This window comes from Mizuhopecten yessoensis, unplaced genomic scaffold (genome assembly GCF_002113885.1).
Source record: "Mizuhopecten yessoensis strain PY_sf001 unplaced genomic scaffold, ASM211388v2 scaffold9385, whole genome shotgun sequence".
NCBI lineage: Eukaryota > Metazoa > Mollusca > Bivalvia > Pectinida > Pectinidae > Mizuhopecten > Mizuhopecten yessoensis.
Genome location: NW_018408021.1, coordinates 1,248,655 through 1,273,319, shown reverse-complemented (window position 1 = coordinate 1,273,319; position 24,665 = coordinate 1,248,655). Strand labels below are relative to the sequence as shown.

Below are 24,665 nucleotides of genomic sequence, written 5' to 3'. Positions count from 1 at the left end.
TATAAAAGGAGAAAAATTATCCTACGGACAAAGTCAGGGTACTGGACAACACAAGTCTGCTTGAATATAAAGTCAGGCCTCACACACAGAGGGTACCCTGTGTAGTCACGTTCCACCCAAACATGCTACCGCTTCCATCACATTTGAAAACCCATTGGCCCATGATTGAATCTTCAGAGAAACTCAAACAGATTTTCCAAGAGACAGGGTTATTGCTCTATCATAAGCAAAATATTAAACGGATCTGGTGGTAGCTAGTAAGCAACAAAAGACTCTTTCAAAACCTGCAATAACAAATGAGCAAAATGTGACCATACACAAGCTTCACATATTCATTTAGTTTATAACATGTTTTCTACCACAATAGGTGGGTGTTATTCATCTCCCAAGGCATCAATTAATCATTATAACTGTTGTAAAACATATTGTTTATATCACACGTGGTATAAACTCTAAACGCGTTTTGATTGGCTGACACGATGAACTTTGACCGGGACTCCTTTGAATGGACAATTTGGCGGGAAAGCGCTTCATGCGGTGGCAGAAATGATGATACACAGAAAGTAGTTCGTCATTGTTTTTGTGATAATAAATTCTTTATGTTGGTTTCTATAAACCTATTGCTTTGAAGACAATACATTTGTTACGTACTTGTTATGATTTGTAATAAATCAAAATATTTCCACACATTCCTGAAATTGTCATGTTTGCATATTAAATAGCGGCATTTTACTACAGGTCGTATCCTTACGCCCGATCTGATATCGTAAACAAAACACATGTCCATAAAGAACATGTCAATTTCCTCGGAATATTTTCTATTGTGGAAGAAACAAGGTCACACAAACTCGTGGTTGTTGTATGTGGTATTTATTTCAATCGAGAGAAAGAAAGAAATACCATCTGATATCGTAAACAAACCCATATATATGCATACAGAACGGGTTGTTGTAAATGGTATTTCTTTTACTCTCGTTTGTTATTTTTCAAAAGTTACAAAAAACACGAGCTTTAGCGTATACCATATACAACAACCACTCATTGTGTAACCTCTATATAAACATCGACATGCACCTCAGTCATTGTAGTGTACTTACATATATGTATATATCTAAATCAAAATCATCTTTGTTCCTTCATGTAGTCAAATTCTTCAACAGATATAAATTAAACGCAGCTGCAACTCATTCTCGGTGTCACCAGTTGGATATGGAATAAACGATAATCTTTCATTCTTTAAACGTTTATTCATAAAAAGTTTGAATAGATGACGATAGTGAACACAAACATAACATATCAAACAAATTTTTGTATATCCCTCGTAAAGAAGGTAATTTTACCCGAAGAAGAAACCTTCATATGTAACCTAAAGTCAAATTGGTATACTATTTGATCAAATGGTGTCTTCAGTTGTTAAAATGGTCAGTCAGATTGATAGATGTCCACTACTTTCCGTGTAAGAACAGTGAAGCTGAAGAGAGTTTTACGTCATCACTATGGCATTTGAATGATAAACACTATCATCTGACATAATCGACATAGATCCTCACGTTCTCCTTGATTGTATTGTTACATCTAGCACACTTAACAAGGCCTGCTGCACACTGCTGACACACAAGGTGGCCACAGGGCAGTGATATGTTCATCACATCTCTCGTGCGACAACTTTTACACAGCAACCGGTTTCGAAGTCGTTTATTCTCAAAGAATGCCTGTTCATGTTCTACAACATTAATAACGAAATCATTCAAACAATTTGAATTATGTCGAGTATATCACAGTCTGATGGTCCACTGATATGTATTTAGACAATTTAAAAATTACATTTGGTTCGCAGTTATAGCTTGGAAGTATATGTTTCCCATAATTATATAATGAGAGAATGTTTTTGTAGTAAAATCAGCTTGTAAATAGACAACTAGCAACATGGGGAAAAAAATGTACTTCACCGAGCTCTTACTTGTATTAATAATACCAAACGATTAGATGTGTGAAACAAGGTTATATATGAAAATACTCGTAATATTAAGTAACCATAGAAAGCAATATAACTCGTGTACATGGAACAAACATATGTTGAAATCATCACTACTTATACATAAATCAGTTAAAATAAGTGTTTTACTTTTGATAGTCTTCCCTTGGCAATAACTACAAAAATCCAAATTAAACGTTACTTACCTTGAATGATATCAATCAAATCCCCCGCATCAAAATCTCGCCTTCCTGAAAGCAAAGAATTTCTTAAAAATGTTATAGGCATTCAAGGAAGAAAGATTCCTGGTTAAATTTGTTAGTCTAATTCATTTTAAGGTATTGAAGAGTATATTTTTTCGATGAAAAAGAAGATTTAGAGAAGTATTTAAGATGAAACTAACACAAGGGATGTGAAAATCATACCTGTGCGGGAAATAAATGCTTTGATTGCACCTGTGATGTTTTTCCTGTCATAGCCCATTGTCAGTAGACTCTGCGCAGCAGCTGACCACATGGGATCGCGCTCCTCCTTAATGCAGAACTCTTTGACACATGACAATCGGAGTACTGCAATGTCGAAGATTAATTATCTATCAATTAGCACTATTGACTGTTAACAATGATTAGTGTTAATAATATAAAAGCATTATTGTTCCTCAAATAAGTCAACAAGTCAAAATGTATCTGATTTATTTTTTCAGAACAACTAAAAGATAATATACGTCATACCCAACCATAACAAAACTATAGGTAATCGTTATAAAGGAAAAAAAGATATATACCATGTCCCTCTTGTCCGGCCGCCACTGGAAGATGATGGCCCGGTCGTTCTATTCCGGTCTGTAATGATATTTCGGTGTAATAACTAAAGCAATACATGCATTTACTAGTATGAATTGTTATTTTTTCTAGACAAAAAAAGAAGCATATACATGTTTGTATCCTTTTTCATCAAATAAATAATCCATGGTCGTAATACAAATATTAGTCAGTTATCATCTAGTTTAATACTTTATTAATGTTTGTAGTTAAATACTTTGATATACTAACAGACTTTGTGTAACATTGCGCCTTTTAAAGTATAAAGTGCACATCATGTAATTTACTTACAAGATCATTGCTGTGTTTTTCAATAAAGTCATTTCCTTTAGATGTTTGCACAAATTTACAAAATGGAAAGGTTTTGGCGTGTATCAACCAAGGTTCATCAGTGCTCCCATCTTTCCGCAGGATTCCGTCACAGTAATAGGATTTTACTCGATTTCCTATAAAAGTAGTTGATTTGATTTAATTAAGAGGTAATAACAATAAATGTAGATTACCCTTTTTAAGTTCCATTAATGCATATATCATATTAGCTAGTAGTGCATTACTATATTTCGATTACAATAGAAGAAAACTGTTTTTCGTTGATTTTGCCTCATGAGTTTGTTTCCACGTTAAATAGTGAGCAACCAACTAGTACAATGGGTGAAATATAACATTCTGAAAATAATTTCATTGTAAAACTCGCAAACTATGCTAAACTGACAATGATAATAGATAACGAATGCTAAATTAAAAAAAAACCATAATACATGTACACCAATGGTAACATTAATCTGTACCTTCGAGGAAAAAGCCAGCTTCTGCTAGACGTTCTGGTGTAATTGAGGAATTGATTTGGCGCCATTCATCGTTTTCGAATGTCTTTTGTCTGGCATCCATTTGCTGATACTCGGGATGTTTTGGTTTGAATATCTTAAAAAAAAACAATGCAACGTTTTTATATTGAAGATCTTCCATTTTTGTTGCAATTGTACACCTTATAACTTAAAAAAAATCGAGATTATCTTTTTTGTCATATTTGAAAAAAATAAATGCTCATTTTTGACAACACATGTATTTGTGTTATTTATCGGCAAAACACATTACAGGGCATTTCCTGTGTGTAATTTATTTTGTCTGCATGCTTAACACGAATGTATAAATTATTAAGCATATTATAACACACATCTCAAATAATTACGGGGCGACCATTTTTGTGAAAATATAAATGTATACCGTTGAAACTGATAGATGAAAATGTTGCTGTGCACACATAAGGACTGTTTGTACCTGTCTCCAATTCGCCTGGATGTTGTCAATCCATTCTTGGCTTTTTATGTTTCTTAGGAACGGACAGTCTGGACTATAACGCGCATGTTCCGTCCAGGGATCGGAGGTAAGGTCCCAGCCGCCAATACCAATGTCACAGTGGAAACACCGAACTACATCATCATCACCTTTATAAAAAAGATATTTTCCTTCATATATAAATTGTCTATAGTGCATGACTTCGCATAAACCTTGTTCAAATATATCACTAATAATAATTTTACCTTTGTTATGATTATACTGTACAGTAGTATTTCTAACATGATATTCATGCCTATACTTGAAATGAATTTGGAAACTGATATCCTCAATAATTTCCAAACAAATTGTATGCATACCTGTATAGAAGAATCCAGCTTCGCTATGCACGCTTGGGTCGCCTTGTTCCCAATACAGATATGTTGCATTACGTGCCGGTTCATCTGCAAATTTTGGATTACGAACAGGATATGAAGACCGACACACTTCATCCTTTCGGTCGTCATCTTCAATGCTACCACTCTGTTGTAAATCAGCTTTGTTAGCTTGCAGATCGGGTATTACTTGTTCTCTCAACGTTGCACCTACTGTATTGCCATCTCCCGTAGTATCATTCGGCATCGTCTCTTCATTAGTTGATGGTCTGAGAGAGTCGACAGTGCTGTAGTCATCACCATGGTCATATTGGCGTGGTGTTAGAGCTGTTCCATCTGATGGTGTTTGTTGATATTGTGACTGAGTGTTACGCACCATATACATGTCTGATGTCGTTGTGATTGGTTCAGTATTCAATTCCCTACGACACTTTATGTTTTCCTTGCTGTGCTTGTTGCTTTGAGGAAAAGATTCCATGCTTTGTCCGAAGAACTCCTTATCTGTTTTTATTTTCAATGGCGGACAACTGTTTTCTTCTGAAAGAAAAACATTACTTTATTTAATTAAATCGTACATCGTAAACTTAAGATTAATTTGTAAAAATACAATAGCAAGAATGACAAGTCTTGCAAACATTTTGATCATATGTTTTGATGCCAAAAACAAAACCCTCTAAGTGTGAAACATGTCACAGCATGTCATTTAAATGCGATTGGTCTTTCTTCTTTTTAACTAATTTGCATTGTAGGCTTACCTGTGTATCTAGACTCCTTTTTGCCAATTGTACTAATTGGTATTCTGTACCCATCTGTACATTTCTGTCCTATTTTCTCGGTATTGTCCTTTGTGACTCTCTTTGTATTGATCTCCAATCTCTTTCCGCCATGACTCTTTAACGTCTTTTGAGACTTTTGCTTCTTCTCTATCCTTTTAATCGTGATTTCTGAAACATAGAAATATAAAACAATGTTGATGGCAAACGAATTACTGTAATCATCATTTACCTGTATAAATTTCAGGATGATATTCATTGCAAAGTACAATGTATAATGCGTAATGATTATGCAAGCTGTAGATGTGTGACCGTCATCATGATGTCATATCAACTCCCTATTATTAAAAAAGATAATAATAAACAAAATTATGTAGATACGTAACAGGAACATTTCGAAATCAGTAAAAAATCAAGTGTAAAATCGATTTAAAAATATTTATGCTGTCGATTAAAATTATTAAATTCATGTGATATTCATATTCGATAAACTAAGTGATAATATTAATGTTTACCACAATATGAATTGTAATATCTTTAACATCGTTATTCAATGACGCCAATAAAAACTGACACAATAGTATAAAACGATTATCCTCATTAACTCAAAACGCTTATGCTTATGGCTATTTTCATTATTTCTGATAGCCTATACGAATAATTTTACTAATACCTTCTAGATACCGTTTTTCTCCACCCGGGAACCTGCTATCGCCATGTTTGCGACTCTGAAAAAATTGAAAGTGAACTATTTACGGACAGGGAAAACCTTTAAAGATGTATTTAGTCGAAGCAGAAAACCAAAGAAAATAAATATTTACCAAACTATATGGCGCTTTCGTCTATTTCAGTTTTTGTGTTGTACTAAAGGTCAAATGAAAATCCACATATAAAGTGTTTGATAGTATATGATGACTCGATGTGTATACCTTCATGAAAAGAAATGTTGATACATTGTATATATACTTTACGTGTATGACTTATCATCAAAGACGCGCATACCTCCCAGACTAGAGCGTTGTCGGTCATGCTCTTTGAATCCTCTTTCTGTTTTACATTTTGATCCGTCAAAGAATCCGTAACGGTTCGGCAATTGTCACCACACGCCCTGCCGTCCTGTAATTTGAGACGTATACACATATGATAGCTTTAAACAACGTTAATTGTGGCTAATTTAAAGATTAAAACGAAAGTCAGGATACATTGTATATGTCGTCGAAATAGTTTTCAACAAGAGGCCCAGAGGGCCTGTAACGCTCCCCTTTACGCAAGGATGCTCCACAATAAATATGGACCAAATCCTTTCATTCCTACAGAAGACGAAGGATTTTAAAGAATAATTTGCTATGTTTCCCCTATTGGGCTCGGCCCCTCAGGCCCCTGGGGGGCCACACCCACGATTTATACAAAATTGGTTCCCCTTCACCCAAGGATGCTTCTGACCAAAATATGGAACAAATCCTTTCATTCCTACAGAAGAAGAGGATTTTAAAGAATACTTTTCTATGTTTCCCCTATTGGGCCCCGCCCCTCAGGCCTCCGGGGGCCAGACCGACGGTTTATACAAAATTGGTTCCCCTTCACCCAAGGATGCTTCTGACCAAATATGGAACAAATCCTTTTATTCCTACAGAAAAGAAGGATTTTAAAGAACTTGCTATATTTCCCCTATTGGGCCCCGCCCCTCAGCCCCCAGACCCACCGTTTATACAAAATTGGTTCCCCTTTACCCAAGTATATTCTACACCAAATATGGACCAACTCCTTTCATTTCTACAGAAGGAGAATGATTTTAAAGAATAATTTGCTATGTTTCCCCTATTGGGCCCCGCGCCCAGCCCCCAGGGGGGGCCACACCTTCGATTTATACAAAATTGGTTCCCCTATACTCAAGGATGCCTCTGACCAAATATGGAACAAATCCTTCATTCATGCAGAAGAAGAAGGATTTTAAAGAATAATTTTCTATGTTTCGCCTATTGGGCTCCGCCCCTCAGGCCCCGAGGTGCCACACCAATGGTTTATACAAAATACTAATAATGTTCTCTTTTTAGTCAGATTTAATAAATATTTTGATACAAATACGTTCTCAACATTCCTATATAAGAAAATACTTTGCTTTCATATTTTATAACACAAAGTTAAAAAATCACATATGAAACGTTATTTCAATGCAAAGACACCAACATTCATTCAAATGTTACCGCCAATGCAATAAAAACATATTTAACAATCACCGATTCTTCCTTGGCCCTGTACTTACGGCACAATAAATAGATGTGTTGACATTTGGAAGTCCTATTCTTTGTCGATACAACGCACAGAATTCGTCCATAGGAACATTATCCGTAGCTGATGTTACAACGCCTATAGCATTTAATCAAACGAAAACACTTACATTGAATGAGCAATATCTACCAGACGCGCACTTATAAATAATATTTCAATAATGTATCCTTTATAATGTATTAAAAAAGATTTGTATGAATTTCACTTCAATTAGGTAAAGTTTAACATTTCACGTAGATAGCACTTAAAATGAAAATAACAAAATTTGAACTATATTTTGTACATTGTATACGCAATTTCACAGAATAACACACACAAAAAAGACAAAAAAAAACCAATGCATTTAAATAACAATGTGATTCTGAACAACTTTTGATTTGTAAAAAAATCCGGTAACCATTGTCACAAACTTGTAATAAATATGCGAAGAAACCTGGCGATTTTTATATGAAAACTATTGTTTAATAGACATCGTATGATTCGTGTTTAATAAAGCTAAACATTTAAATTCTAAAACTTCTGATTATTAATTTCATATGTATTTTGTATCATTTAAATGTCATGTTTTGTAAAACCTCGTGTTAACATTGTACATGTATATATATACACAATCTACATATATATGTAGGGGTAGGGATGAAACAAAATATTATCTGTGGAGATTTACGAAAGAATTACATGCATTCCTTTGTGATCTGGCAAAATTTCAAATGAAAATTAACAATGAAACAGTAAAACTCACAGGTGTTAGATCCGGTGAACTCGGTAGAATTGAACACTGCACCAAGTGTAGATTCCATTATTCCAATTCTAAAACAGCAACAGAATTGCGTCCTAATAATGGTGAATGACCGAACGACCCTCTATGATCAAAGTATGAACAGATTCATCTTGAACATGGAAGATTTGTTATTCATGACATTTGAAATATTCGAAATTGTTGTCAGGCAAAGAAAAGGAACAACCCTCTTTTCCTTTGCTTTGATATTTGCATTAACAACTCATTTAAGTATGTTTTGTTTCTTGTTCAAAATTGCTGTCTTTTACATATCGTTTTGAAGATTGAGACGTGCACAGTTCAGCTTTAGACATGACTGAATTGAAGCCTTAGATAATATGAAACCATGTATGTCTATATGCAACATTTTAATTCAATATCGTTATAGCTTTAATTTCTGTCGTTTCATTGCCAACCTTTTGATGTCTGTTTTTCCAATATTCCATTGTCCACTGGCATGCTCCTTGCGCTATTTCTTTCCTTGCCCTTCCGTTTACCATACATCCACTATTCGCCACCCATAGCCCTACCTTCCTCGTCCGTCCAATGACCTCCATCGCTCCACCTTAATCCTTAACTCTCTCGTCGGTTCAACATACTCCCACTGCTCGCCTCTAAATCTACAAAACGCTCGTTCGTACGCTTTACCTCCGACACTGGATCTTTGCTGCCAAGACTTTCCCCATCCATCCGCTGGACATGCTTTCCACCTTCCTCGTCGTTTAACTTTACCTTCACTGCTCATCCCCTTTAGCCTCGACTCTCTCATTCGTCCATACTACTCACACCGCTCCTTCTCTTAAATTCCAGCTTCCTCATCCGTCTACTGTACGCCCACTGCTGGTCCCCTTAACATCCCAGCTTATTCTTACCGTACCATCAATTATACATCAACGGTATATCACCTAGAGACTCACAAGTCTCGTCCTTCCAATGCATCTCAATCACTCCTCATTGAACCTTCCGACCATGTCGTCATGATACCTCCACTGCTCGATTCCTCAGTCACACCTCCCTCACCCGTGTACTATACATGTATTTCCACACTTTTCACCTAAAACACAGAGTCACTCGTGCGTCCGCTAAACATGCATCTCCACTGCACAATTTCTAAAGTAATCAGTATCATACATATGCCTCCATGCTTTTCCCCTAAAGTACTGAATCATTTGTGCGTCCAATACACCTCTACCTCTCTCAAATCAAGCCTCCATCGTTCGTTTTTTAAAGCCCCACTTTCCTCTTCCATCCACTTTAAACCTCTATCTTCTTTTCAGACAACAACTTATGCCCTCTCGGTCGCCCGCCGAGTGACTCTTGGTATCGTTTACCCATTCTAGGTTATTTCATAATGTTCCCTCTTGTTGTCCTTATCAATATAAACTCTTCTAATGTTCATTAAATGCCCATTTTATGTGTCTCGATTATATCAACAGCGTTATCTGTGGCAATATATCTTACTATACTGTAATCAGGGAAGTGTTTTACCTCAATTTGTTACGGTTAGAGACTTCTGCTGTGATATTGGCTGGTTTCGCTAGGTATCAACTGACATGATAACCACGTCAACACCATGCTAAGTGCTTACGAACGAAAAGCGGTAATGCAAGATAAACAAGCCATATCGAATGTCAAACATTAGCAATTGTAAGTGTGTGGTACAATGTACATGTGATGCATTCATACAAGTGCAGTAACCGAACCAACTATTTTATTTTGTTCGGGACTGCAGGTTCTCGAAACATCTAGGATCATATCAATAAAAGTGCCTACGAAGAGATGGCCGATTTAAAAAGAAAGAGTAGGAAAAAAAACATTTACGTAGCATATAAAATTCCGAGTAGCAAAAAGGTAGATAATGAAAATTTACAGAAATATTGTGTTGTAGGTCCTTTTTTATTTCCTTTATCTCAATATTTTTCTTTGAATTCAGGGTATTTTCTTTGTGACTATTAATCGTAAAATAGGTTTTCGAAGCGTAACAGTATCTACTTTAACAACTAAGATACACACACAAACACAACTTATATAGGTATATAAAACTAGCCACTTTGATATATATTCATGGTTTTGCATTACATGAGGGTACTGGTATAGGCCTAGCTTGCCTGTTAATCCTTTCCTTTATTGTTGTCAGTAACATTTGTTGAGATATAGATACACATTTCTTGTCAGTAGTCATTATAAATCCATTAAATGTATAATATTTAAACATACATCATCGTCTAAAAACTTGACTTACCCTTTTAGATTGTAGGCTGTTCAGCAAATATTTAATATCTGTAGGGCAACATCCGTTTTACCACGCAGTCATATTAGAAACATCTACAGCTATTTTTAGTAGAACGGAATAAACCTCAGCCATATTTAGAACAACAGTTTACTCTGTAAACGAGTAACATTTTTCTTAACGATCAAGTAGTTGGCTTTTGTATGTTAATGTTAACATAAAAATAAGAAATAACGATAAGTACCAATCTCAATAATTGTGTTTAAGAAGGATTTATGTGACACACTTAACTTGACTTCTGGTTAATACATAATGTACCATCAAATCAACGGAATGACAATCATTATAAATATATCAAATTTATAATATTTAAACATACTCGTCTAAATACTTGACTTACCCTTTGAGATTGTAGGCTGTTCAGCAGATATTTAATCTTTGTAGGGCAACATCTGTTTTACCAGGCAGCCATATTAGAAACATCTACAGCTATTTTTAGTAGAACGGAAATAACCTCAGCCATATTTAGAACAACAGTTTACTCTGTAAACGAGTAACATTTTTCTTAATTATCAAGTAGTTGGTTTTTGTATGTTAATGTTAACATAAAAAATAAGAAATAACGATAGGTACCAATCTCAATAATTGTGTTTAAGTAGGATTTATGTGAAACACTTAACTTGACTTCTGGTTAATACCGTCAAATCACCGGAATGGCAGTCATTATAAATATACTAAATGTATAATATTAAAACATACATCATCGTCTAAATACTTGACTTACCCTTTTAGATTGTAGGCTGTTCAGCAGATATTTAATCTCTGTAGGGCAATAACCGTTTTACCAAGCAGCCATATTAGAAATATATCTACATTTTATTTTTAGTAGAACGGAAATAACCTCAGCCATATTTAGGACAACAGTTTGCTCTGTAAACGAGTAATATTTTTCTTAATTATCAAGTAGTTGTGTTTGAGTAGGATGTATATGAAATACTTGTCCAACTGAAATTTGATTTTCCCGATATGCAGTGACCTCTGCTTAACTCTGTTTGTATATAACTATAGAACTGTCGGGGCGGGAAACTTCCGCCGACCAGGAAGCTCAACCGGTTAAAGCGATAGTAAGCAGCCGAACCGATTTCGTTTTCTGGATGGTCCAGAGAAGCTGTGTTATCCCAACATCTTACCCTTCGATGTCAATATACGAAACATCAATACAAAGTTATCGTGTGTGACGTAATCAGTACAACCACTTGTCGCCCGATACTTGTGGGCACCTGTGATTTACCCTACGTAGCTTTTCAATCAGGCCACTGACGGGGACCAGGTGAGCTACCGTTTAAACCTTAATTGATTTTAGGTAATTTGTGGTCATGGGTAGTGAATTTGTTTTCAACAAGAGCAGTTTTCCCTAGCCGGGTTCAGTGTCACCGATATTTAAATATAGAAAAATATAGAAAACTAGCCCAGGATTGTAGTATTATTCAAATGAAGCGGTATTTCAGTGTATCTGTCTTCAATGTTAGTGGGTCCGACTGTATATTTTTGCATTACATAATATAATTAAGTATTTTAGTACCACAATTCCGGTCCGGATTCCGTACCAGATGTCCTTACTAGACTTACCCCCGTGAATATAATAAAATGGCGGACTTTTATTGTACTTTTTAGACGAGGTGGTACTGCTGCAAGAAATAAACAGTTACCCGTGAACAAATATTGTTATTGTTTCATGTAGTTGTTCATAGACACACACTTCTTCATTTACGCAGCATTATGATTAACTGGCAGCTAATTATGACTGATAAATCGGCATTTGTCCGGCAACAAACGATACGATTCCTTATATTCAAAACAGAGTTGTAATGGAGGTTCCTAATGGGGATTGATTATCGTTACGAATACGGAGTCGGTTTTTTTTTCTTTTCTAATTACAAGTAGATTTTATCGAGAATTATATCAAAATAATTATATTTCTTTCTATTAGTCTCAATACATATTTAGTGATGAATTAACGAGTGTTCGTTGTGAATCAAGTTGCCGCCATATTGTTTATATTCGAGACACCAAACGCAAACATCTTGCGGTAAATTCGAAAACAATATGTCACATAATGAAAAATGTTTACTCTGCACCTTTAAAGATATGTCTTTCCATCTGATGGGTGCTTATTTTAGCGACAATTGATTGTAATACGCGACTACCGTTTCCTATAACCAGCTAATCTCATAAGACAGGTAACACCAAGGTTTCTTGTCGTGTGTATACAACAACGGGGATGAGACGGCCTATTATGTTGTCGTGTGTACACAACAACGGGGATGAGACGACCTTTTAGTATGATGTCGTGTGTACACGACAACGTTACAGAAAGAGTTAAATGGGTTGTTGTAAGCCGTCTGATCCACCTTAGTAACTTAAAACCCCGTCTTAGTATCCTAGGATCTTTAGGTTAAACTAAGGACTCTGGCTTATCAAAACGTTTCCTTTCTCCCGTCATTTATAGACAAGTAATTTCTGCCGACATTTTGAATGTCATGTAAAAATAATTTTGATAAAACAATTTAATTCTCAGCAGTCTTAGTGGCTTCACGAAATCACTCTATCTGTTGGGAATTATAGAAGATATTTTTTTTTTAAAACATTGCTAATGAATCCATTTACTTATTCATATCAAAAAAGTTATGTTGCTTCTAAGTTTTTAATTTGAAGAAATATTTTCATCAAATTTTTCTAAAAATTGACTTGCCATTTATATTCTAGCGTCTTCTACGTGAAGGTGCTTTCATACGGTTAATTTAACATGTATATGATATATGTATAAAAAAAAACAAGTAACAACAACATGTAAAGATCACCAGTCTTTGATTTAATTTTAAAATGCATAGACATGTTTATCATATGGTGTGTGTCAAGTGTTTAAATGTCTACGCCAGAGATAAAAGAAAGTTAAATACCTTCACACACAGAAATGTGTAACTTTTTAGAGAAATGCTTATATATTTCTAAATACAGTCAGTGTACATTTGTAATTACTTTTTCATGATTACTATCTTTACATAACACTTTAGTACTCTTATTAACGTAGTATGTTTTAAAATGTATAGGGTCGCACTAGGATTTCTGAGACAATTTTTTTGTTTGTCCATAATATCTGTCCTAAACACTCATTGCGACTCACTCCTATGAACTGTCCCAATAATGTTTTCAGGCTATTATAATTGTTCTTCGTTTTAAATTTTCAGGCGAGATGAAGAAATAAATATATTATTATTCATTTATTGCATAATATTGTTTTTTGACCTGACAAAACTTTTATCAAGTGGATAAAATTGCACCTTTTACATGAACACATCTGCACTTGAAAGAGTATATCAGATTAAATCACTAAACCTGTAAAGGAATGTAATGTAAAATAATATTTATCAACAACATAACCATTCATCAAGTGTCTACAGTATATTGTTTATATCAAAACCTTATGTGGCAGCCATTTTTTTTGTCTGTGAGAGCCATGACATATAGTTTTATTAAAATTACATACTTCAGACTTGGCGCAAACATTATAAAGACACCATATTGAACAACAGTCTGTGTAAAAAAGAAACAGAAATGGAGTTTGCATTAAAATCAATACTTAAACATCACTCAAGGAACGAATAAAAAATAAGTTTCATTATTTGGCATATGAATTATACATATTCATGAGTATTCATTGTTCACAAACATATATGATGATGCGTTTGTTAGTTTAACACTTTTTGAAGTGATACCATATTCTGAGAAAATAATATCATGCTATATGTAAAGTGTGCCTTGGCCCATATTGACAAAATTAATTGATCTAGCAGGCATGTTAACGTTTAGCCATATCCAAACCACAGTAAAAACTGCTAAATAAGGTTTTTATACAAATAATGTTTCAATTTAAACTATTATCAAGGGAAAATACATCAAAAATTCATCATCATTGGTCTTATAAATGCATGAAAAATCTTTAATTTATTTGCCTTGTTTACAGTAGCCTTTATCTATCACATACACACATACATAAATATGATAATTTATAGATGCAATTCATAGAGTTAAGACATAACGTTTTTAATTTATTGTGAATATAAACACTACTGTAATCATAAACAAGGATTATCAAACTCCTTCTTTCTATTTTGATCGTATAATTTTGAATCGAAAGCTAAAATTTACATTTAACTTACATGTACATAGAAACTCATATGGAGAAATATTTTCAAAATCTGTTGAGAATCTAGACTCTGAAGTTCAATTTGAGATCATTTTAACAGAACCATTTAACTTTGCCCTTACCAAAACTGAATGTATAGAAATTCTCAACAAGTGTATAGAGATGCATTATAAATGTGAAGAAATTGAAAAAAGATATATATAAACTAACAATAAATGTACAGATATTCACAATAGTATTCAAACCAGATGAAATATTTCTTTATAAAGGTTTACGCGCAAAGTATGCTGGAAAGGGCTTCAACATTGTTATGTCATTTTGAATTCGCACTTTTCTTTTCAAAGCTCAAATCCTACGGACACATTCTAGTGTGCTCTATAAAAAACAACCTTTTTGCCTTTATCTCATAAATAAGCACTGTTGTTGAATGCTGATTTATTCCGTAGTGATACACATATATATAGTGTTTAGCGACTAAAATCTTGGTAAGTGTGCCTCTTTGACAACAAAACACGTCTGATTTACAAATATTAGCTCATTAACCACAAATAAACAACACAAATATTGGAACCGTACCGTTCCCACCATTTCTTTTTTAATTCTGAACGAATTCGAGTCAAATGACAGTTTATTTTATATCAAAGGTAAAGAAATGAAATTAGATTCGAATCAATGGTTACTGTTACTTTAAAATTAAAAAGTTATATTATAACTCCGAGATCATATTTCCATACATAAATGATCCACACAAATAATATATATATATCGTGCGTCTTAAAGCTAAAAACTGTATAGTCTTGAAACATAAATGCAAATAGCAACTATCATAGCATGACTTACATGTATCACACATTATCTACTTCTAAAGCTTAAACTTATTTTGAAAAATGCAAACTGGTTGACTAGATGACAGCACGAAATGTAGACAAGATATATTTAGGTTGTTGGTGGTGTTTTTTTCAACGGTGATGATAATGACATTTTAGTTGAAATTGACTCAAAAACCATATCTTGTTAAAGGTCTAGGCGACAACCTGATGTCCCTTAACTTAACTTTACTTAGAAACAGACGTGTATTTGATAAACTTCATTACCTTAACTAACATTACTTTCACAGCAAAATAATATTTATACTTTATTGATAACCACATTGGTCGCCCATAATATCAATCAGCATGTTAACTAACAGGTGTGCTAATAGTCATATTCACAATAAACACTCTCTTCCATATTCCCTACAAATCTATGTTAAGTGTTCAAGTGTCTATAGTGATGTTCACATTGAAATCAAGCCAACGTATGAACATTACTAAATGAATTGAAATCCATTTCAATACTCCTATTTCCTTGCAAAACAACAAAGTTAAAATTCATTTTATCGTTTTTTTCTTTAAGGATTTGTGAAACAACTATATTGACGATCACAGTACCGTGCCATTCTCTATGGTTACTGTTCCGTCCAGGCAACCAACGTTAAAAAAGGAATAATTTGGAAATTTCCAATATGATTTAAAATTGACGTCACGTCATAATTGGGCTCTGATAACTCAAAAGATTTGTCGAAGTATTGTACCATGGACACGAACAAATGGTATTATCTAATTAACATTTTTTTCCCCCATTACCTTTTTATCAATCTGTGTTTTTGTTCTCATTGTCATTTAAGTGTTTATGTTACCAAGAAAACACATTTTGGCTCTGTCTACATACTACCTGTAAGACTAGAGGTAATCAAATCACCCATCTAGACAAGATAGATTTTCCGTTTTTCCCGAATGATCAACTTACAGTCAATACACTTCACTGCTCTCTCCCCACACTGGATACAAGCGACGAGGTGTCCACATGGGATGAAAACAAACCAAATCTTTTCCTTTTGACATATCTTGCATTTAAACTGTTCATTTAGACGTCCGTTTTCCTGTTGTAATATGTTGAAAGCTGTAAAAACAAAATTCTGTGCTCAATTTATTTCCAGAAAAAAAATCGACGTATCGATCAACACGAATATATTCATATGCTCATCAATACAGTAATAAAGCCCAAAAGTCTGGATATTTTACAACTGCTTACAANGGGGGGCGCTGAGAAACATACGTTAGTTCCCTTCGATACATTGTATACTTAATGCACTACGTATGAGCACGAAGACGGTATGCTTTGTTCAAATATTGTTATCGATTGAATACTATTGAAATGGTTAAGAGATCAACTGACTTGGATCAGTGGTGATTTTTTTGTCCCTGTCTCCGGAAAATGTTTCATCAGTCCTGCCTACAAAAAAAATCAAAAAACCTAATACTTTAATTGTAACGTTTATGTACACGATGAGAAACATAAATTTAAATTTTTAATTTAAAAATAAATATGCATAAATATTAGAATACAATGCATTATACATGTATATGAGCCACCAACTCCAAGTATCATCGTTAAAAATTGTAAATATGGAAATTTCAAACTTGGTTTTATCTTGGGCAGTGTTTACATAAAATACAACATTATAGCTAAATGAAGCTGGGAATAAGTTTTTTTGCGTAGCCAAAAGTTGTACAATATTAACATTAAAAAAGGTTTTGTTTGTAGTTATTCCTTCTCGCTGTATTTTACATGTATATGTTTCGAAACACTTCATATAAGTTTTTCTTCACAAATCAGATCTGTATTACCACCGATCAGCCGTTTAGACGTGCAATGGCCATATTGTTCCGTATAATGTTTACATTGTTTGGATTTACATTTCGACAAACATTCTTTACATACATGCTTCATTTCTTTCTATTTCTAGTAGACATTATACCGGATCATGCCATTTCTTTAAAACTAAAATATAAAATCTATATCATCATACCATTTACAACATCATTGGTCCCGACATCGTTTGTATCCATAAGTCGGGCTTTCTCCGCATCTTCAATGCTATTTAACTCACCTAAAACAACAATGGAATAATAAACTAAAAAAAACCAATGACATATTCAAAAACATACAAATATTTATCAAAGTAACAGGTCTTTCGAGTCAACGTTTCCTGTTTATAGTTACACATAAACAGTATTTTTTTTAATATATTTATACCTCTAACCTTTTTGGTCAAGTCGTGTTCTGATTTCCAAGTCCCTGTCAGAATTACGAACGATACATGTTTCTTTTTCTTTTGTTGGAGAAACCAGCATTGTCTCGTTGAAGTTCTCCTCTTCTTCGAAACTTGCCTGGGAATCTAAACAAAATCTTCGTTATGAGGAGACGGGAGGATTAATGTACATATGCATTTCAATTGTGAACAAATTTCATCATTAAAATATAAATTAATAATTCCCCCTGTCAGTGCGTCAGATTGGTGGGTGAATTATTGGTTTTTAACGTTCTCAGGCATGAAAACTTGCCTACCTGTTTAGTTGGATATTCTAAATATTTTTGCATCGAACCAATGCAAATGTTTTCCATTTCTGGTTGAATGGAGGAAATGCTTACGTTTCAGTGCAGAGAGAGAACGTTCATCGCCAATGACTCCCGAACTGTGATCAGAGCGAATAGCAGTGGCAGCCGATTGTTCATGGTTGTGGCGAATTACTCTAGGTAAGGACTCTTTCATATCCAGATTCGCTAAAAAATAGAAGGATGCACCTGCTATTAACATGAGGCATTTATTAGAATTATGATAGTATTAGATAAATATGTTCATACATGATTCGAAGATATGAATTTCTGCATTCAATAAAATATTGCTGAGAAGCCTTTTTTATTTATCCTTTCATCATCATTCATCATGCCCAACAATTTGTTTTTGTTGTGAAAAGTCATTATCATTTTTTTATTGGTGAATTTAAATCCGACGATTATAAAAAAAATCTTATCATCCACATTTTCACATTTCTATTGTGTTTAACTTTAAAATCAGTATTATTTATATTTCACCCACCTTTATAAAAATTGAATTTGTAAAACGTTCGCATATTCTGTCTTCTTTTTCTTATATTCTCGGACAACTTCCTCCTACTCAAAAACGTGTTTGCTTTCTTTTGCTTATTAACCTTTCTTCTGGTTTTCTTCACTAGAAAACAGGAAAGATAGGTATTCATCTGCAATTCGTTTGCAAAACTTAACTTTAAAATATCCACTGATGACATTGCTTAATTTCACCTCGATTTGCCATTTGTGACTATTATTGAAGAGACTGAGTAGAAATATGTATTTCGTTGGAGGATGTCCCTTCATTGAAGAGTGATGAAAATAGCAACAGAAAAAAGTATGTTTGTAATTTTCAATAATTTCTTGAAGTCATTGTACCAATTACGTCTTTTTATCCACAATCAGTTCATACAAACTCATGAAATTACGCGTGTAGATGAAATTAATTTACCTCTAGGAAAGTACTTGGTGACTGGTGGTTGTTTAATTCGCTTTTGACCCGTTTTAGCTTCTGCCTGACCAATATCCATTCTGCGTTTGGCAGTGGTTTGATTAAGCGATGAAACCTATACAAATTATATAGATAATCATGTTTCTAGCACCATATTTCGAGCTGGTCATTATGTCTCCAGTCATTTCAAGGAATATATATGTGATATGCAAAGATATTTTTTTCAAAATATAGGTTTATTTATCTATGGCAAGCCGACAAAATAGAACGCAAATAGAAAATTTCCGAATACAATTTGATAATATTTTAATAATATGTTATATGGAATATGAAACATTTATTGTTCCCAATGATGTCGTTGATAATCTCGGTTGTGCATTTAAAAAGGAAAGGACATGCATGCACATTTATATTGTTTTGTTTTGTATATGATAGCATACATGTGTATATAAGTGAAAAAATTATAAGACGAACTGTAAACAAAACTGAAATTCGAACTTGAAACGTAAGAGTAAAACACACTTCGAACAAAGGAGAGGTTTATTGAAAGTTTATTTAAAAGGTGCAAACATGAACCCCGGCGTTCCGGATGAGTAAGCATCTTTTGTTCCATAAATGAAACCTGTCACCTGTATGTCGAACCCTAGTTTGTCACGTTATCAATGAGAAAAAAACGAGTTAGTGGAAATAAAATTACAGGGCACATTAGTGACATCATTTAAAGAGTCGAATTCATATCTTACAAGGGAAAACAAGTTTTTCTCATTAAAATTATGATTGAAATCATAACAGGACGAATGCAAATGTGGACCTCTAACTAGCTATCACAGAGAATATTTTGTATGTAAAAGAACAAAACATCTTCGTGGGTCTATGTAACATATCTGAATATATACAAGCACAAAACTATTTCACGAGTCTATGTGTACCTTTTCTTGATTCTTTTCCGTCTTCCGATAGGGACAATCGGGATGAGAGTGGACATGGTTTGTCAAGGGGTCATCTGCAGGTTTCCAAATTCTTCGGAAAATATTACAATTGTAGCATCGCACCTCATCCTTATCTCCTGCGAGGTAAAACGGTACAATTTTAACGTATTGCAATTTGTGAAAAAAGCAAGAATTTACCTGGAGAATAAAGCCTGCATACGTGTTGATAAAATGGTACTCAGTTGTAGACACTTCAAAGTATATATGTATAGAATATTCTTGGTTCTTGATAAAAAAGACATGTATGTTTCAAATGTAAGTTGGATATTTCAACATTAAGAAAAGTATTGAACACATGAATGAAATATATTGGTACTTAATAAAGAACATTCTAGAATAATAGGTTTTTTTACGGTTACAACTATAAGAAGAAAAAAAAATCCACTTTTGTCACTTTTATAAATGACAATGACAAGTGTTTTTTGTTAATCTCATTTCCTCTGATAACTCAGTGTAAATATAACAAAACAACTTATTTGTCACGGTAGAAATTTATCAAATGTAATTCCAATGCCATCATTAAATATTATATCACTGTTTATGTTTGTTAGTCTATTTTTGTTTCGTTTTTTATCAACACAGTATGGGTAAAATCTTAGTTACAAATCACTCACTGTTAAGATAATTATTAATTTGGGTTCGGGGGCAGCAATGTAATAAATACATACCAGTAGCGTAAAACCCAGATGCACTCAAAGTGTCTATGTTCTTGTCATGGGTAAATATCATGTAAAGAAAGCTGTCATTTCGTGCTTGATACTTGCTGAATGTGTCAATGCAAGTTTGACTCCCATCCTGCATCGATTCTAAAAAAAAAAAAAAATAACATATGAAAAAAAGCTGGATATTTCCATGAACTATTTTTACGCCTTTTCTCCGATATGAAGTAAACACAAAACAATTCAGCGAATTTATAGTAAATGTCAGAACTTTTGTTAATTTTCCGATCATTGTCGTCTTGACAGGAAATGTCAAAACCTTTTTGAATCATAATTCTAGCCAATTTGCTTATTATTAATCGTAAGAGAAGGTTAAGTAATATTTTTCTGATTTAAATAAAATGAGAAAATGATGACTCATTTCAAGAGGAACGTTTGAAAATTAACATGTTGTGACGTAAGTGTATTGATTGTAACCATGTGAAATCATTAACGAATTGGTATTGACAAAACAAGTGATACTATTTGAAAAAGGGTAAAGCAAGAGCTACTGTACTGATCATTTAAACTTGTACATTGCAATGTATTTGCATAACTGAAAGCTTACCTGATTTCTGTATCACCGCTGGGAACCTTCTTTTCCAAATGATAGAGACTTCTTGCCCTGGCATAAACTTCTTGATAAGTATATAATAAGACTGTATAACTGTGGTATATCGTGGATCTGTTTCGATAAAATGACCACAAAAACACACCAGCGCTGTCAACACGCACCCGTGAAAATCCCTAAAAATCTTGAAAAGATCTCTCAGATCTTGAGCATTTTTAATGCAAACTTCTGTACAGAATATTTGTTTCGTTAATGTCGTTTTCAAACGTGCTAATGTTGGTTTTTGGGTTGAATCCATTCTGGTTTCTAACTCATTCAATAGTTGTATTATCAAAGTCGTTGCTGAAAAAAAAAAAAAAAAAAAAATGAAAATTTATTATTTCTTATAATAGGAATTGACTATATTCATAAGTAAACATGTTAAGATACCATACAAGTTATCTGCGTCTTATTTTTATACTCACTTCTATTCCTCTCTCTCAGCAGCACTGAAAGCTTTACTTTCCGATCACAACCAAACGACTATGGATATAATAATGAAATGCAAAGTCACTGGAATCAAACAAAAAAACCATCCTAATCGTTAAGAAAGAAATATTCCTTATAAGTGTTAATTTTGTTTTAAACGGGAGCACACGTATATCGACCGCTTACCTACTGCTTTGTCATTTTTCAAAGATAGGCACTGATTATCTTCCAAAGGGATTCGACTGTCTGCCATGTTGTACAAACTTTGTAAAGATGAAATATTCTCTGAAATTCAGATATCATAAAGGAACATATTTAAAAACATACTTCAGTGAAGTCGATGTTTAACATAATTGTTATTAAAATATTAACGTGTTTTAGATATAGACATTACATCTAGGCCAACTATATATATACATATATATATTATGACCAGGTGGTAAGAGAGTTGGTGCTGTCAGCAATCAGCAATGAGATTGAACCCTAATTGAGTATCAATACAATTGCGTATGATATATTTATTTGGTGATTTCAGTTTATCAATAGAACTCTGAGCTGAAAGTTAGATTTGCAATTGTTTCGATTTCTCCCCGGAACAAATTTCGCGCATGGATAAATACAGTGAACACTGTAACTCCGACCTTGCCCTCCACGAGGGAGTTATTTTTGGAAGTTAATTAGCAAAGAGAAAAGTTAGAATTTGTGAAGAATCCAGACGTGAATTTATTTGTTGATTATATGGGAATCTGACTACAGTCGGTAGATTCTATAACATACTCGTTATTTGACAAGTCGTCAGAAACTGAGGAAACCGTGGCTGCGAGACGCGTGAAACTGATAGCGTTTGAAGTGAGTGATCTTGCGACGGAGCACAGGCCAGGGGTTCATTACAAATGTCTGAAATGTTTATGTGTGTTGTGACTCATATCATTAGGTCTGTAACATATGTGTCAGTAGGTCTATAGAATATGTGTATTTCAGACATTTGTAACGAACCCCTGTTGATCAGTGCAGTGTAACAGACGATATTTCTGATAAATTGCATGAGTGTTGATTTTTTTCCCATTGCAGGCATTGGTGATTTCAACCGATGTGGATTTTGTAAGATATTGTAGACCTTGGTCTTGTTTTTGTTGTAATAAAAAGCATTTTTTTATATTTTCTTTTTTCTTTTGAATATAAATTTACAATTACATTGTCAAGTCTCCCAATGCCCAGCAATATTTCAAGAGCCGTCATGTTTATTTACATTGGATATTGTAGTTCCGGTCAGTGTTGTATTGATACGCTAAGAAGTGTGTCTCGTGCTGCATGATAATTAAAGTCCCATCAACGATACAGCTTTCAAAGAGGCTATAAAGTGACAATGCCATGCAAATGTAAACATATGACAATACATGTGTCTCACATATTTAAAATCTTTCTTAATGATCAAACTCATAGTGCAAGGCTCAGCTACAATTGCATTTTCACGCATGCACATTATAGGTAAAATTCTTAATAGTAACACGGAAATCCCCATACCTTTAAATAGATTGCTGTAAGCATTGTATATAGTTATTATAGTATACATAATATCTCCTTAATATGTACATATATACATAAGTGCGTCATATTTCATCAAATATCAAGACATAAACAATACCAAAGAAGAAGTATTCATGTTTGAAATACCGTCTATAGGTCAGAAATAGCGTCACAACGCACCGTGAGCTACATGCAGGAACGCCCAGCTGCCATCTTATATAGACTTGCACAGGTTCGAGTTTTCACTAGTATGGGAGAGTTCAGGGCCATGTAAATATTTTCAATCGAATTTCGACTTACTAACTCGTGATTTCAATAGAATAAACTCGACACCTCAATATACTGACTCGAAATGTAGAGATAATGACTAGAAATATAGACTTTATAACTCGAAATTTCAATTTAATAATTCGAAATATCGAGTTATTATCTCGACATTTCTACTTGGTAACTCGAAATTTCGAGACAAAAAAACTGTTTAAACTAATATCTGTTCATTCTCGATCTTTGAGTAAACCGACAAACGTATTTGGTCTTTAGTTCTATAGATTTTTTTTATTTAACTTCGAACTCCTTCTGTAAACCGGTTCTTTTTCCCGATCTTACTCTCTTTTTTAACCCGCATCACAACGCGTTCTATTCCAGACCAATCATTACTACTAGACAGGAAAGTTAACAGTTTACCAATCAATTTGAATTTCCCCAGATATCGTCATATATTATTTTTATAAACACTGTCCCGCTAATATCGATGTCGATAATTGAAATGATAAATAGATATCTCTCTGAATATCATCTGTTTCTTGTTAGTTTTTTTAGTGAAAGTAGCAAATAAACAGAACTAGAAAAGGACGTGATGTTGATGCACATAGAGTGTAGTAAATACTGTGCAGAGGTATTATATCTTACAACTTATATCAAGAGCTTGACAAAGAACACAATGTCAACTATGTATATACGTTTTTATTAAGAAACAGGTACCAAACGATTCAAAGCAGAAAGCTAAAGTTTCGAAGAACAGTATTTAAAGCAATTAGGTATCCCCTCTCTCCGTTTTTAGTCATTGCTTTACATCACAAAATGGAAAATGAGCACGTTATTCTTTAAAAATAAGATGAAGAAGAAACAACAGCAAGAAGTCATCCTTTATCACGATAACAAATATACTGACATTAAATCAATACATACTCGATGGAATGAACCTGACCAAGTACTTGTGATCTTTTGGAAATTTGTTGTCGGTTTATTAACCCTAAAGTTGTTATGTAGGAAGTAATGCGGATTGTTTTTTGTTTGAAGAAGGCAA

General features: G+C 33.7%; 2 protein-coding genes across 7 annotated transcripts; both read right to left on the bottom strand.

The window, feature by feature from the left end:
* Positions 1-835: 835 nt before the first annotated feature.
* LOC110457943 lies at positions 836-11,415 on the bottom strand. Of its 5 annotated transcripts, none has more exons than XM_021509445.1 (14): positions 8,723-11,414; positions 8,271-8,338; positions 7,503-7,606; positions 6,242-6,355; positions 5,913-5,967; positions 5,222-5,410; positions 4,452-5,003; positions 4,075-4,241; positions 3,585-3,717; positions 3,088-3,242; positions 2,760-2,817; positions 2,401-2,544; positions 2,182-2,226; positions 837-1,723 (listed from the first exon to the last, which is right to left on the bottom strand). In XM_021509445.1, the coding sequence occupies exons 2-14, from the start codon at positions 8,326-8,328 to the stop codon at positions 1,521-1,523; spliced, it is 1,977 nt and encodes a 658-aa protein (XP_021365120.1). In that variant the 5' UTR covers positions 8,329-8,338; positions 8,723-11,414; the 3' UTR covers positions 837-1,520. The 5 variants fall into 5 exon arrangements, with proteins under 5 accessions (XP_021365123.1, XP_021365120.1, XP_021365121.1 ...); XM_021509446.1 differs by having other exon boundaries at positions 10,549-11,414; XM_021509447.1 differs by having other exon boundaries at positions 10,937-11,414.
* A 1,874-nt stretch (positions 11,416-13,289) lies between these two features.
* LOC110457983 (baculoviral IAP repeat-containing protein 3-like) lies at positions 13,290-23,587 on the bottom strand. Of its 2 annotated transcripts, none has more exons than XM_021509503.1 (12): positions 23,540-23,587; positions 22,019-22,117; positions 21,362-21,706; positions 20,764-20,901; positions 20,036-20,172; positions 19,107-19,221; positions 18,666-18,797; positions 18,218-18,349; positions 17,829-17,963; positions 17,595-17,675; positions 16,961-17,017; positions 13,290-16,684 (listed from the first exon to the last, which is right to left on the bottom strand). In XM_021509503.1, the coding sequence occupies exons 2-12, from the start codon at positions 22,083-22,085 to the stop codon at positions 16,488-16,490; spliced, it is 1,536 nt and encodes a 511-aa protein (XP_021365178.1). In that variant the 5' UTR covers positions 22,086-22,117; positions 23,540-23,587; the 3' UTR covers positions 13,290-16,487. The 2 variants fall into 2 exon arrangements, with proteins under 2 accessions (XP_021365178.1, XP_021365179.1); XM_021509504.1 differs by having other exon boundaries at positions 23,507-23,583.
* Between the last annotated feature and the right edge of the window lie 1,078 nt (positions 23,588-24,665).